The sequence below is a fragment of the Danio rerio genome, chromosome 4, assembly GCF_052040795.2.
Source record: "Danio rerio strain M-AB ecotype USA chromosome 4, GRCz13ab, whole genome shotgun sequence".
In the NCBI taxonomy this organism is placed as follows: Eukaryota; Metazoa; Chordata; class Actinopteri; order Cypriniformes; family Danionidae; genus Danio; species Danio rerio.
The window spans coordinates 49950558-49967251 of record NC_141024.2 but is presented as its reverse complement, the minus strand read 5'-3'; the positions used below and the strand labels follow the sequence as shown (position 1 = coordinate 49967251).

The 16694-nt window shown below is 36.9% G+C and overlaps 2 protein-coding genes across 3 annotated transcripts in view; one reads left to right on the top strand and one right to left on the bottom strand.

Annotated features, from left to right (window-relative positions):
- LOC137490965 (protein NLRC3) overlaps positions 1-16694 on the top strand; it is a 766684-nt gene that overhangs the window by 75628 nt on the left and 674362 nt on the right. The gene's annotated exons all lie outside the window — the stretch shown is intronic.
- LOC148682134 (uncharacterized) lies at positions 853-16506 on the bottom strand. Of its 2 annotated transcripts, none has more exons than XM_088650738.1 (3): positions 16456-16506; positions 15436-15617; positions 853-7186 (listed from the first exon to the last, which is right to left on the bottom strand). In XM_088650738.1, exons 2-3 carry the CDS (start codon positions 15518-15520, stop codon positions 6471-6473), a joined length of 801 nt encoding a protein of 266 aa, XP_088506864.1. In that variant the 5' UTR covers positions 15521-15617; positions 16456-16506; the 3' UTR covers positions 853-6470. The 2 variants fall into 2 exon arrangements, with proteins under 2 accessions (XP_088506864.1, XP_088506863.1); XM_088650737.1 differs by having other exon boundaries at positions 15436-15585.

Here is a 16694-nt window from a genome sequence, read left to right as displayed (position 1 = left end):
GGTGTGCTGGCCTTCATGCACAGCCTGGTCAGGTGTACAGAGAGTGGTCTGTGGCTTCTGGCACTCCAGGCACTAGACAAAGTTGCTATCAACTGACCTGTAAAAACACACATTCACCATTCATGATGTCATGAACAAGAACATTTTTAAACCAGGCACACAATTTTCTACATGAATTCAATAACCAAAAACATGAAGACAAAATAAACTAAATATTGATATATATATATATATATATATATATATATATATATATTTTGGTTCGCACATGTACTTGCTGAATTACCTCAAGGAATAAATTGGAATATTTCAAGATTAATTAATTAAATAAATTAAAAACGCATTATTTCATTTACCAGAAACAAAAATATAATGTTACACTGAATTCATTATTTTTTGTGTTCCACCCAAAGATTCGGTGTGGCTTTTTCTGGCCACCACTAAGAAATTTTTCTTAGGGCACCACTGCTTTTTGGGTTGCTGAATAACACTTATAATATATCCTGAGAGTGTATAGGTTAACTTTAATTAAAAAATTATTCTGGATGAACAAGCTCTGAAAAAAAATCATATTCATTTTTCAAAAAAAGGAAATTTTTTTTATGTCTCTGTCATGATGACTGTACATAATATTTTACTAGTTATTTTGCAAGATTCCAGCATTCAGCTTAAAGTGCAATTTTAAGGATTAAGCAGGTTAACTAGGAAAGTTACTGGATAACTTTGTTTTGTGAACAATAAAATATATTCTTAAGGAGGCTAATATTATTGAACTTAAAATAGTTTAATTGCTTTTATTTAAGCCAAACTAAAATAAAGGAATACTATAAAAACTGACTTTTACAAGAAATATTTTTTTAATTCAATTCAATTCAGCTTTATTTGTATAGCGCTTTTACAATGTAGATTGTGTCAAAGCAGCTTCACATAAATGGTCATAGTAACTGGAACAGTGTGGTTCAGGTTTTAGTGTTTAAGTTCAGTTCAGTTCAGTTTAGCTCAGTTCAGTGTGATTTAATCACTACTGAGAGTTCAAACACTGAAGAGTCAATTCATCGATGCGTAGCTCTACCAATCCTGAACCATGCGAGGCAGTGGCGACAGCGGAGAGGGAAAAAAAACTTCACCTGATGGGAGTGAAGAAAAAAAACCTTGAGAGAACCAGACTCAGTTGGGCACGGCCATTTTAATTTCTCCGCTGGCCAAAAGTCTTGTGCAGAGCTTCATTCGCCGTGGTTTAGGCTGGAAGATGGCCTCAGCGAAGACTCGTCTGTCCCTGGAACGTCGCTGGAATCAGACTCATGTTCTCCACTCCCCACGACCATCAGCGCAGCAGCAGCTCAGGATATGGCCTGGTCCCGGATATGGAATCCGGGAAATTTATAAGAATTACTGTGAAGATTCCTTTGTTCTTTACAGGAGGAATTTTGACTTGACAGCTGTGTATCTGTATAGATAAACACACACACACACTCACACACTATTTCCCTAATTTGCAGAAGATAACAAACACACACTCACACACCTTTTCTCTAATTTGCAGAAGATAACCAGTTGTTTGAACTGATTATGTGATGCTGTGATACTTATGTGGTTATGCGATTCAGATCTTGACCGAGAGGGGGAAATATTTGAATTAAACGTAATGCTTCTTGTCAGCGGTACTTATAACGGAAAAAACGACATTAACGTTTGTTGATTGCAGACAGTGGTGGAAATAGACCTGGTCCTATTGAATTTGCGTTTTTTAGATAAATATAGTGTAGATAAAGTTAGTTATTTCGGTTTTAGGTTAAAGTATACTGTGTAGTATTTATATTGTTCATGTATTGTTAGTATTTGTAGTTTTAGTGTACAGTTTGATGGGTTAAGGTTTGTAGTTTACTTAGTGTAGGTTGCATATATAACGTTAAGATTTTTGCTGATCAAGTGTTTGTCTAATAATCATTAAGTTAACTATTTACTAGTGTTTGAGTAGTTTGCATCGTTGTTTTGTAGTTTAACTAAAGTTTTAGCGTCTACATCGCTGTCTCCGCGACTGGACACTGGTGAGTAAAACTTTAATTGGTTCATAGCCGCTGTGCGTCAAAAAAACATAAAATCTAATTCTAGCTTTTATAGTGAGAACACATAAAGTCCAAAAGTAGACTAGTTATCAAATAGGCAAATTAGACAGACTTCACATAATTAATCAGATAATAATTTAATGTGGCAGCTAAATTAGTCAAAGTCTTTGAACAATTTCTTATCTACACTGTAAAAACATTATTGTTCTTGCTGCTTTTAGTTAAGGCAACATAAAATGTTAAGCTGTACTAGTTGGCAACTTGTATTTTTGAATTGACAAGACATTTAATGCAGACTGAGCAATACATTTATGGAAAGTTTTGACAAAAAAAAAAAAAATATATATATATATATATATATAGTACAAAAAAAGCAAAAAAAAAATTGTATATAATATGTAATTATAGTAAATAAAAATGTCAAATAGAAAAATATGTTATTATATTAATGTTAATGCACTAAATTAATGCAGGCTCGATGAGCATAAGAATCTTCTTTCGAAAATATTATCATGGTAATGTGACCAGACTGGTGCTCTACATTAACATTTATTTAAAATGTTATTTAAAAAATCATTTTATGTAAATTTTTGTGCTTTAATTCTTGTAGAAACATGGAAAAATTTAGAGGTGTGAGTTCAGTTACCAAATGGAGGCGTGTCCAGAATATACTTCATAATCTCCATACTACACAAACACTTGACATCAACAACCAAGTGGCTGGTCTCAATGAATATCTTCTGGCAAATTCTGAAACAGGACAAGATGAAGAAATGAACTGTGATAACATCTCAAATTTCAAACAACACAAACACCAACACTGACCTTTGAAGACACATTGATGATGTCACTGATGATGATGATGACAGATTTACAGATTACCTCAGGAATTTCAGCGAGGAAGAAGATTTAGATTTTAGTGACACACAAGACAGAGGCTCCTTTGATGACTTGCCAGATGAGCTGCGTTAGTGGGTTGTAGAGTGTGGTGTGACACAAAATGCCGCTGACAGCCTACTTAAAATTCTAAACAAACACATCCCCTTACTTCCTAAATGTGTGAGAACTTTGATGAAAATTTCACACACACGTAAAGTCAAAAAAAGGGATGGTGGGGGAGTATGTCCATTTTGGAATATTGGAACACTTGCTCCAAAACAGAAATGCCCTGATGTTACAAACTGACAAAACTAAGATGCAGGTCAATATAGATGGACTGCCATTATTCAAAAGCTCACAGAAGCAAATTTGGCCAATTTTAGGAAAAATTTATTTTGAAAGGGACCCGTATGTCATTGGTGTCTTCTGTGGAAACAGCAAACCTCGCAATCCTAACCAATATCTCCAAGATTTTGCAGAGGAGGTTTCCGCACTAGGACAAGGTTTCACTGTGGCTGAAAGGCTGTTTCATCTTTCCCTGGACTGCTTTATCTGTAATGCTCCTGCACGATCATTCATAAAACAAACAAAGGGGCATGGAGGTTATAGTGGTTGCGATCGTTGCACGCAGGAAGGATCTTATATGGAACGGAAAATGACATTCCCAGAAACACATGCCCCACTCAGGACAGATGAGTCCTTTACAGAAATGCATGATGACAACCACCACAGAGGTCACTCTATACTCAATACATTAAGTTTGGGAATGGTCACACAATTCATGCTGGATTATATGCATGATGTTTGCCTCGGTGTGACAAGGAAGATGATCAATTTTTGGACCAAGGGCAACCTAAAAAACAGACAGAGCTTCCATATAAGTAACATCTCAGAGAGTCTTTTAGGAATGTCAAAATACATACCCTCTGAATTTGCACGAAAGCCACAATCACTCTCTGAACTGGATCGCTGGAAAGCAACTGAGTTTAGGCAGTTTCTTCTGTACACTGGTTCAGTAGTACTGAAGGATATTCTTCCAACACCACTTTACAACAACTTCCAATCACTGTCGGTTAGTATCTATCTGATGCTTTCCCCAACCACCTGTGCTCATTACTGTGACTATGCTGATAACCTGGTTAGGTACTTCCTTGAACAGTTCAAACAACACCTTAGCAACCGCCTAGCAACACCTTAGCAACCACCTAGCAACACCTTAGCAGCCACCTAGGAACACCTTAGCAAGCGTCTATCAACACCTTAGCAACCCCCTTAGTAACTGCCTAGCAACACCTTAGCAACCGCTAAGGTGTTGCTAGACGGTTGCTAAGGTGTTCCAACGTGGTCGCTAAGGTGTTGCTAGGTGGTTGTTAAGGCATCGCTACGCTTTCTCAAAAGAAAATATTTTTTTTTACCCAAACATGTAAAAAGTAATTGCAAAGATGGCAAAAGCATCTTGCTATATTAAAGTTATTGCAAGACAGAGAGGAGGGTTTTGAAAAGAAAGGAGGAGGATTTACAGCGGGGATAGCAGAGGTAGAGGGGCAGGGTATGTAGCTGTTGGATCTTGGGGTTTGTAGTTTTTTGTCAGGAGGTGATTAAGAAGGGACAGGAAGTGGTCGTGTGCAGATTTGAACAGCAGACCATGCAGGAAAGATTACAGCATCCTAAAAAAACTTCATCTTCCCTGCAACTCCACACATTCAATACAATTTCGCAATCCAGCTGGGATCATACACCATTACCCCATGTAGTTCAGTAAGAAATCTTAGGGTGATTCTAGATGATCAGTTGTCCTCCAAAGAGGACATTGCTAACACAGCTCCATCATGCAGAGATGCACAGATCTGACGGTTATTTCTGCTGAGTGTGACATGGCAGGGAAAGAAACAGCATCTGTAAGACTGAACCCATGGTGCTTGACTGAAAAAGGTGGCCATCTCCAGTTCGTAGGAGAGTCCTTACCCCGAATGGAGTATCTGCGTTTTTTTTTTCATGAGGAATGGAATGTGATATTAAAAGATGGATCAGTGCAGTGGCAGCAATAATGCAGTTGATGTGATTGTTGGGGTGAAGGAGCTGAGACGAAGGCAATGTTTTCAATTTACAGCTCAATCAAGATTCCAACTCACACCTATGGTCATGGCTGAAAGGACAAGGTCTCGAATACAACTAGAAACATTTTACAAAGTGTTATGACCCGCTTGTTTGAGTAACAACATAAAAGAGAGATGAACCAACAAAATAACCTGAATGCAAATTATTTAATAAAAAATAAACTCAAAGAAACTCATAGAACAATCAATCAAAGTAACCAACAAATGTCTAGGGATAATTAATAATGAAACAAAAAAACTTAGGGTATAAATCACAACAACACTTTAACTACATGATATAAGTAACGCAAAACAAAATCATGAGGATAAAGAGTTAATGAGATGGCAGGTCTTAACATGAGGACTCCCGAGTAGCCACAGTGTCCTGGGGTAGCTAGCACAACAACTTTTATATACCCATTGATGAGTAATGCAGGCATCCAATCAGGATTTACCAAATACTCCAATCTGGATTTCTCATTCAAGGAGTCAGACAGAGAACATAATCCAAAACAACACTAGCTACATGAACACACTAGAGAGTAGAGTACTGATGTATCCGCACATGTAAAAATCACTTGCAAAGAAATTTCAAGCCGCAGAAGTGCTGTTTGCCAGATGTTTATGAAACTGTTCTTCTTTCAGCCACCATCATCATTTACGTTAAACGCAACACATTTGCAACCCCACCTACTGCAGTGTAGGAGTGTTGGAAAACAGTTAACCGTCACTCAGCCTTTTCAAACATCATTCAAACATGAAACATCCTGTGAAAAGAGAAAATGTTTTGCTGCATTCATGTCATGTGTGCAACTTTTTGTCCATGTGTTTCTAAAGCTGCGTCCAATTAGCGAAACTCTGTAGACACTGATCAGATCTGTACGGTTTCTCTCCTGTGTGAATCATCTTTTGTGTTTTCAGATGTGTTTACTGATTAAACCTTGTCACAGTGTGAACACTTGTACGGTCTCTCCAGTGTGGATTGGCTGGTGCAGTTTCAATTTTGGAGCTGTATTAAAAGTCTTCTCACACTCAAAGCACAAATACTCTTTTACACCAGTGTGGATCTTCATGTGTTCATTAAGGTTTGCTGATTGGTTAAAACTTCCCACACTGAGTGCATCTGAATGGTTTCTCTCCAGTGTGGGTCTTCATACGTTTATTAAGGTCTGATGAGTTACTGAAACTCATCCCACACTGAAGCTGCGGTCACACTAGAGTTTGAGCATGCAAAATTCAGTTGTACAGAGCTGCGAAAAGGGACGGGATTAACCAAGATGATTAGACATTAAAAAAGTGAGCAATTAGTCCATATTTTACGTTTCTGCCCAGAGAGGTCATGTTTTGATCTTCGATTTGTCTAACATAGTCATGTGATGTGGTTTTGCAGGTCAGAGTTCATCAAGCTTGAACTTTGCAAGGCAGTGAACTATGAAACTTGATGCACTAACGTTTCCGGTTTGACGCATTCAAGTGTGTATGAATGGAAGTCTATGGGGAGAAAATTCAAGTGTAACCGCGGCCTAAGTGGTGGTTTCTTTCCTGTGTGGATCCTCATGTGTAGATTAAGGGATGATGCTTGAATGAAAGTATTGCCACACTGAGTGCATGTGAATGGTTTCTCTCCAGTGTGGATCCGCAAGTGTTTATTAAGGTGTGATGAGCAGTTAAAACTCCTCCCACACTGAGTACATGTGAATGGTTTCTCTCCAGTGTGGATCCTCATGTGCTGATTAAGGTTTGATGATTGGCTGAAACCCTTCCCACACTGAGTGCATGTGAATGGTTTCTCCCCAGTGTGGCTCCTCATGTGTTTATTAAGGTGTGATGAGAAGTTAAAACTCTTCCCACACTGAGTACATGTGAATGGATTCTCTCCAGTGTGGATCCTCATGTGTTGATTAAAGTTTGATGATTGGTTGAAACTCTTCCCACACTGAGTGCATGTGAATGGTTTTTCTCCAGTGTGGATCCTCATGTGAATCTTAAGTTTGCTTTTTCTTCCAAAACTCTTCCCACACTGAGAGCACATGAAATGATTCTTGTCTCTCCTTTTCAAAATATCATCAGTCTGTAAATTAGTTTTTTCCTCAATTTTGACATGATGTTTCTCCTCTTTACTCCCCTTATTCTCTTCAATTAAGTCTGAAATAAATAAATAAAACATTAGTTTTCATTAAGTCTTAAAAACTCATCAAAAGCTGAAAAGTGAAAAGACACTGGAAACATTGGCTATACACACTGTAATTTTGATGCACATTAAATGTAAAATAAATCAGATCATATTGTGTTTGGTCCATTAACGTGTACACATTTAAGCAGATCCAATTCAATTAATCTTTATGTAGTGCTTTCCCCCCTTGTGTGCTGTTGGGTCATTTTTCATTAATTCTGGGGTGATTTTGAGGCTTTATTTGGCCAAAACTTTCTCTGAGTTTCAGCAAATAGACTGATATTTGAGGACATCTTATTTTGACATATTCTGGGAAAATGATTTTGAAAAAAAAAAACCCAATACACTCTGGACAAATTTACTCCCTTTACGTTATATTCATGGCAGTTTTTTTTCTCCATTGGCCTCTATTATAACAAAAATTTTTGACTGCAAAGCCATGACAGCATATAATCATGCATTTATAATTGTTGGGGTTTTCTGTGATGACAGTCAAAAAGGAAATGGGTAAGAATGTAAAGAAAGAGGAGAGTTGAAGAGGGCAGCATTATGTGACATAAGAAAGAGATGTTGACTGAACTGTTGCAGTGCGGGGAAACGAGTAGAGAAACCAGATCGAGACAAGCAGTGTAAACTTAACGAACAGCTGTGAGAAACAAAAAGCAAAGGTATGTATTGAAGCAACAGAGCAAAAACCGCTGTCTTGTTACTGAAGTGTTCGTGACGTCTGTGAATGAGTGCATCATCAAAAACTTCAGTGCAGTGTGTCCTGAACAAAATCAACTTATCGATTTATCTCGCTGGCATGGAGTCAGCTGCCGAAAGCCTTCATCCGGCAGTCGACAGTGTCAGAGTTTCCTGTTAGCCACCCTTGACTGCTACTCACTGGCTGGGTTCGTCGACGCCCTAAACCTTCACATCCACACCTCCACATTCACCATTCCCCTCTCATTTCCCTTCACCCCCCCACTCCGTAGATAAGAAGCAAAAGTTTTTGGCCCACATTCTCTTTTTATTTCTCGTTTTGTTTTCTCCCTGTACTTATATTATCATCATTATTATTTTTCCCCATATTCAAAAATCATTTGCATTTTTTTCTTTGCTTTCATTTGAGTTATAAGTGCTGAGGGTTTTGTGTTTCATTGTGATTATTGTTATATTGTTTGTTTTGGACTTCTGGTTGGAGCGGCGCCATGTAAAGACGCAAACTGTTGAGGTCCTCACGTAAAACCTGAAAGTTTGTTTAATATTGCTCTTATCCTAAATTAAACCTAACCTATACTGGAAAATAAGCGTTTATCCACATGACGGAATTTGTAGCTGGCCTCTTGAAAGACACCGTGAATCTCGAGAAGACTCCACTTTTTGACTGGGCACACAGCACTCTCAGCAGCAAACCAGTGGACGACAAGGAACCGCCACTAGTCTTCGTGATTAAATGACACTACTTTTCCGAAATATGATATTTTGAAAAAGCCATAAAATTGAAGAAAATAACGACAGTACACTGAGCTGTCAAAGACAATACAACTGTTAATGTCACTCTGCGGTTATGTTTTAAATGACCACTATAGCATGTTTGTTGTTATTCCTAGTTCTCAAGTATATTTAGTCAATAATGGGGTAGCTTTGTAGTGAAACATCAAGAGCTGTTCAAATTGTTTTGTTTTATATGTGAGGTCCCACAAATGTCAGCTAGTTAAGAGTGGGAGTAGCTGGAAGTGTGTGCAAGTTTACATGCAAGGTTTCAATATTGTGTTGTTTTGTGTTTATAAGTGTATGTGGGCCTTTGGAACTTTTAATAAAAACTGATCAGCGGAACGCAAGTGTCTTGGAGGAGTGTAATTAACAATCAGTTGGGATAAATAATGAGGGCCTAGAACATGTAGGGCTTTATACACCAAGAAAAGGATTTTAAATTCGATTCTTTGTGTCACCGGTAGCCAATGTAGAGACCTCAGAATAGGAGTGATGTGTGCATATTTTGGGCTTTTTGTTTGGAATCTAGCTGCTGCGTTTTACACTAACTGTAGGCGAGCAATCTGAGACTTAGGCAGCCCAAAATAGAGCGAGTTGCAATAGTCCAACCGGGAAGTTATAAGTGCGTGTATGGCAATTTCTAGAGTGTGAAGGAAGAGAGGATTTCATTTTTGAAAGGAGTTGGTAGACACTATTTCCCACCACATTTGAGATATGTTTATCAAATTTTAAGTTCTGGTCTAATGTTATGCCTAGGTTACGTACCTGGGGTGATCTGAACTCCTCCAAGTTACCCAGCCTGGGGCGTTTACAGTCAGACAAATCATTGGGCCCAAATAAAATCACTTCTGTTTTCTCCACATTAAGAAATAAAAAGTTCTCAGAAAGCCAAGCTTTTACCTCCTCCAAGCATAGTGAAAGGGAGTTCACAACAGAGGACTCATTTTCCTTTTTGAGTGACATATAGAGTTGTGTATCGTCTGCATAAAAATAAAAATGCAGGCCATGTTTTCTGAAAATAGAACCTAGAGGGAGCATGTAAAGAGAGAATAGTGAAGGTGCTAGAATTGAGCCTTGGGGAAGACCACACGTTAACAGTGCCGTGGAGGAGGAAAAGTTTGAACGTATTGAGAGCTTTTAAATTATTTAGAATAACCATCCCTCTGTGATTCAGATTTTCTGGCAGGCGTACGCACATTTTTTGTGCGTGTCTGTTTTATTTCCATTGGCGACTCCTAGAGGCAGTTGTGTTAAATTGCACTCTACAAAGTGACTGAGCCTTGCAATGGCAGCTGTATGAGACAGTTTCATCGATCTAGCAAGTAAATAAGATTTCCATACCATACAGTTGAGCAGCTAAACATTATAGCACAATTTGCAGCGGTCGCCTGTTTTCCCAATTTAATCTGAGCTATCTACTGCACGCACATTGCTATAAAGGCACCATCTGAAGATGAATTTGCATGCGTGAATCAGAAACATTTCCATTCAATAAATGTGCAAATAAAATATGATGCACAAACTTATTGATGATTCCTACTTGTCTTTCTTGTGATAAATAGTAGGCAAAATCTGATATGTAGCGGGGGAAAAAGAAGAAAGAGTTCATCAGACGCTGGATTCGAGCTGAGTTCATGCTCGAACGTGTCAAGACATGATGACATGCGTCTTAGGAGCGCGCCACTGAGACTGTTGCGAGGGCTGCAACATTTTACAGATATAAACCACACTATTTCTTTTTTTAATGCACTCAGTGCGATGTTCAGACCCAACTGTGTTAACTGCATCAGCTAAACTCTCCCACTCTATTTTTTTCTTTTGTTGTTAATTCCGGAGAACAAACTTGCAAATAACACCGCTTTTCTCCTGTCTACCTCCGATAGGAGCACCACCAATTCACATTCTGTTCAAAGTTTCTCTTCTTGCTTGCTTTTGCCTTTGCTTTTTCGTTGGGTTTTGCCATTAGCATAGTCATTAGCATATTCATGCGGGGGAGGAGGCAGGGAGGGGTTTTGCGCTCGTGCATGTTGCGCTCAGTTTCACGTTCATTCAGATGTACAAAAGAATATGCGTGAGATTCGGCGTACGCAGTGTTTCATACATCTGAAATTTTTTCTGCGTACGCACATTTACAGCTTTGTGCGTACGCAATGTTATAGTAAGATTTCCACGCAAGTCTTCGTACATGAGGCCCCAGGCCCTGATGGCTTACCGTCTGAGTTTTATTAGAAGTTTACTGCCAAGCTAACACCCTTGTTGTGCAAGGTATTTGCTGAAGTTCTTGTCTCGGAATCACTCACCCCCTCCATGACATCGGCTGTTATAACACTACTTTTTAAAAAGGATAAGGATCCACTTAAATGTGAATCTTATCATCCGGTCAGTTTATGGCCCGTTTCCACTGTGTGGTATGGTTGGTTGTTTCCACTGTCAATAAGCATACCGAACCAAACCGTACCGTACCACTTCTTTGGCACCCTTTGGAAAGGGTACCAAAAACAAGAAAGGGTACCAAAAGGTGGAGCTACATGCGCAGCCGAACGCTGATTGGTTACAGAGATATGTCACAAGCTCGTGGAGCTAGACAGAATGTAAGAAAAGGATCCGCCATGTTCTAATACACAGCTGAGAAATTACATGGATATACTATATGCATATAATAACGAGCCATGGATGACCCGAGCTCAAACAAACCTTGTCGTCGTCTTGACAAAGCCGAACGAGAAATGACGCCGTGGTTAACCCTTCCTTTTTCTTTTGACTAGGATGATCAATTCCATTACAATGACAATATTACAAAGATTTCGGTTTCAATTTCAGACCGTGCCTAATTTTATTCTCAAGTCATTTTTAAAGGAGTTGAATAATTGTATTTCTACATTTCTCTGGGATTAGAAAATCCTTGCATAAGAAAAGACTTCTTGAAAAGAAAAGAGGAAGAGGGTGGATTGGCAATGCCAAATTCCTATACTATTATATTCTGGTTATCCAACATCTGTCATGATGAGGCCACTTTGGTTACTGATGGAACAGCACACGTCTAATTGAGTGTCTTTACGCTCACTACTTTGTGCCCCGATTCTAGGGAGTAAACAATATTTTACGAATAACCTTTTATTATTAATTTTTTGTTATTAATGGATCACTTAGAACAGTGGTTCCCAACCTTTTTCTTTGGGGCCCCCCCACATGAACATATACAAACATTGGAGCCCCCCACCATATAAATACACACGCACGCACACACATATGTACTGTGTATATGTATGTATATACTATGTATATATATGTATATCTTTTTCTTCACCTCTGAAGAATCCCTGCATTTACATTTCTCTGCCATTTTTGTTTTGATTTTGCCTTTACAACACGTTGACAAGCACATTGCGTGAGTGAGCAAAATTTAAATAATTATTTAAAGTTATTTATTTTAATTAGTTTTACTATTATGTTGGAATTTTAAGCATGTGTTTAGATTTTTTTTTTGTACTTAAAAATACATAAACTGTATAATAGTAGGGCTGCTCGCTTTTGGGAAAAATCATAATCACGATTATTTTGGTCATAATTGTGATCACGATTATTCAAAACGATTATCAGTTGAAGTCAAAATTATTAGGGCTCCTGAGATTTTTTTTTTATATAAATATTTCCCAAATTATGTTTAACAGAGCAAGGAATTTTAACAGTATTTCCTAAAATATTTTTTCTTCTATTTGTTTTATTTTAGCTAGAATAAAGACAGGTTTAAATATTCTGAATGCTTGTATTTTGAAAAATATCTAGTCAAATATTATGTGCTGTAATCATAGCAAAGATAAAAGAAATCAGTAATTAGAAATGAGAAATCAAAACTATTATGTTCAGAAATAAGTTAATAAAATATTTCCATGAAACAGAAATTGGGGAGGAATAGGGTTGCTAATATTCAAGAGGGCTAATAATTCTGACTTCAAGTGTATACATACAGTTATTTTCCACCCTGCAAAGGAAAGAGAAATAAATACAATAGAATAAAAATATGAAACAAACTGTGCTTTAAGCATCTTCACTGTAAGAAAAACACTTTAGCTACAGCAGTCCTTCAGTCAAGAGCAGCGAGGGTTTTCTCGTTGTTTGATTAATAATCATAAAAACAGGCGGCAGCAGGATTATAGCGCGCTGTCTCTTTAATAGTTTCTCTTTCACGTCTTTTAATCCTCAACTCGTTTGTTTATTACACAAATGAGGGTTGATATAAATAATCACTAAACACCGCGTTTTGACGCCTATTTGACCATTAAAGCGCTCACGTTAAGATGACTAGATGTCTGCGCTCCTCTGCTCCTCTCAGTGTGTGAATGAGAGCGAAAGCTGAGCGGCCGCATGCTTCTGACTGCGTGTGCGTGCTGCACACACACATAAGTACGCGCTCTTTCGCGCTTTTAAGAGCAACACTTGTACAACTGGAAAGTGGCGGTATATGATGCAATAATCATTTATCTCGATTAATGCTTTTTTTATAATCGTTTGAAATCGAAATCGGATTTTTGATTAATTGCAAAGCCCTATATAATAGTGGATCATTTTTATGCCCTTTTCTACCTCAACACTTATCCTCGGACCCCAGGTTGGGAACCACTGACTTAGAATATGGTCACAATTCAGACTTCACATTAATAATAAACAAATATTGCCTTCTGCTCCCATTTTGTTAAATCCGTTATTCCCTCCCTCTCTTATGGATTCAGCATTCCAATTATGGTCTAGGAAGGGAGTTAACTGTGTTAAAGACCAGAAATAATAAACGGCTACTTGCTCTACAAACAAGAAAAACAAGAAAATTAGAAATATGGCTTTGCAACAGGCAACACGGTGGCGCATTAGATAATGCTGTTGCCTCACAGCAAGAAGATTGCTGGTTCGAGCCTTGGATGGGTCAGTTGGCGTTTCTGTGGGGAGTTTGCATGTTCTCCCCGCGATCGCGTGGGTTTCCTCCGGGTGCACCAGTTTTCCCCACAGTCTAAAGCAGATTAATTGGGTAAAGCTAAATTATCTGTAGTGTTTGAGAGTGAATAAGTGTGTATGGATGCTTCACAGAGATGGGATAATATGTTGGATAAGTTGGCAGTTCATTCCGCTGTGGCGACCCCAGAATAATAAAGGGACTAAGCCGAAAAAACAAATTAATGAATGTATGACTTTGCAACATCAAGCAGCATTAGGCATAAGCCAGTATAAGATTAAGCTGGTTTGATAACCTTTGTAATGGAAATTCATTTTAGATAAACATGTGTAGTGGAAACTTACAGCAGAAACAGCGGAGCACCTGATGCACGTACAGAATGGGCCTTATTAGGATTTGACCTTGCAAGCAGTACAAACTAGATAGAACAGTGAACATACTTTGCTTCAGTGTCTCATTTTGTAGAAACTGTCGTCAGAATGGGCTGTATTAGGGTTTGACCTTGTAAGCAGTAAAAACCAGATAAAAGGGTGAACACACTTGACTTCAGTGTCTCACTCTGCAGAAACTGTTGTTGCTGTATGACTGTGACCTTCTTTGCAAAGAATAAAACTTTAAAAAGACATTCCGAGTAAGACTTTGTTTCTTGACCACAGAGAGCGCCTCTTTAAAGAAAATTGCCACTACACCTTGAATAAAAATATCACACTTTCACTGTACTGTGATTACTGCTCTAAAATACATATATATATATATATATATATATATATATATATATATATATATATATATATATATATATATATATATATATATTTTTTTTTTTATGTCTGGGTAAAAAACAAAAAACTTTTTCCCCTTTGAACACAAAATATTTTTTTGAGAAACTTTTAAAGTATTTTGGAGCAAGTTAAATTTAACACTTTAGGACCATTATGACTGAAATTTTGGACTCATAAAGGACTAAAGGCTAAGGAATTTTTCAATTGGCCCAGATGGAAAAGATTTTTAATTGACCGATCAAAAATATATTATAATTTAATTAATTTAATTATACAATAATAATTAAAAAAATAGATACTTCTTAGCAAAAGATTTTAAATTGTGTGTAATAACAAGCAATCTTTACTTTACCCAGTAAATCTATACACAACAATCTGTCCAGGTCGATGTCCTCAGCAGTAAATACATGGAGCACGTTTAAACATGTTATTGCAAGGAAATTTGGAATTTAACACATTTTAAGACCCAGTAATTAGCCCTGGTAATTAGTAATTATAATAATGATGTAATTCTAGATACTATCTGTGAGAACTAGTAACAACTACTAGAAACAAGTTTAAACCCATAAAGAAGTTGGAATTGTGATTATTGTGACATATGCAAATGGAAAGTATTAAGCAAACACTATCACTGTAATAGCAGATATCCTTTATGAGAATACTGTAGGTCAAACATCCCCAGCTCAGTTAAACTTTTTAAATTTATTGTTTTTATGTATTTTATAAAGTGCCGGTGCTCAAGGACACTTTATAAACAGTAGAGGAACAAGAAAAGCAATAACCTTAAGAAGGTAGAGAAAATGGGAGACTAATAATACATAAAATAATGACAAAAAAACATGAGAACAAGTGATGAAACAAACTCATTCCTGTCTTTCAATGAGTGCTTATGTGCATTTAGGAGAACTAGGCAGCACAATCAGGGCTGGATAAATTTAATTTAGTATTCTTATTATTAAAATATATCTGAATGAGGATCAAATGACTGAGTTGGTCTTTGAGAATGAAAATCAACCTGTTTGTTCCTGGAGATCTTCCTGTTTGACTGTGAATGTTTCTTCAATCTTCACATCTTCACTCTCCTCTTTAATAAACGCCATCTTTATAACAGTTTGGAGATCAGTCGCTTCAGCAGGAGTTTTTCTCTGTGTTTGGACACTTTATCCTGTTTAAAATGAACAAAACAATAAAAATGTCCTGTTTAAAATAAATAAAACAATGAACAGAAACAAAATAACTTCCCTTCAACACTTGCTTCAACAGTTTCTTTATATGAGAGTCATTACCAAAAAGAAATGAGATAAAAGAGTAAGTCCGAGCAAGAAACAATAGCCACAAATGAGCTGATTAAAACTAGTACTCCATTTCATAGAGGTAGGTTGGTTTTATATTCGCACATTCTGACTTTCCCCTTAATAATATAATTTCATAAAAAGTAATTTTTGCAAACTCTAAATAGCGAAATCATATAAGCAGCCAATGACTATTAAAGTACAACATTGTTCACAGTCAAATAAACAGTGCTAATGTTGTTTAGAAGTCACACTTGCATGCTAATAAATCTGATCGAATATTTAAAGTAACGTGGTAAACAATATAGACTTCTTAATGAACGAATGTGCGAATATAAAACCAACTTTACCTCTATCTCCATTTCTTTTATATGGTGATGTATACTTAGAATGGAATTATGCTATTTAATAAATTAAACCTTCATTAAAACACTTATTGCACACTTTACTGTTACTTCACTTAAACTTTCTTCATGTATGTTCTTAATTGTTTTGTTTGTTTTATTTATATTATTGTCTGCTTATAGCACTTTTTTGCCCAAGACAAATTTCCTCTCGGGAACAAAAGGTTTATCTTATCTTTATTTAAACAATAGACCTCATTACTGTGAGTTAAATAGTAATACGTAGAATAAAGGGTTAAAATAATATTGTCAACAGCAGGTACATAATTTAGCACTGAATGAAAAAAACTGAAACTTTAATCAATTGGTTTATATAAGTGTAAACGCTTTAAAACAAACCTTTCTCCAGTTGAATCACGGCACGAGAGCGGCGCAGGCTTATGGCGTCACAAGCCACGCTCAAATAAAAGTCTTTTTTTTTAACCTTTTTTTGCCACTTACTCTTAGTCATGACTTATTATATATAGGTTTTCTCTGCGTTTGGACACTTTACCCAGTAAAAAATTAAAAAGCAATACAAATAACCTGTTTAAAATGAATAAAACTACGAACAGAAATAACTTCTCTTTATATGAGAG

Bases quoted from the DNA above. Each gene is read 5' to 3' on its own strand.
- LOC148682134 (XM_088650738.1), bottom strand. From the start codon at position 15,520: ATGGCGTTTATTAAAGAGGAGAGTGAAGATGTGAAGATTGAAGAAACA. The intron at 7,187-15,435 runs GTTGATTTTCAT...TATTTATTTCAG, and splicing joins AGATCTCCAGGAACAAACAG to ACTTAATTGAAGAGAATAAG.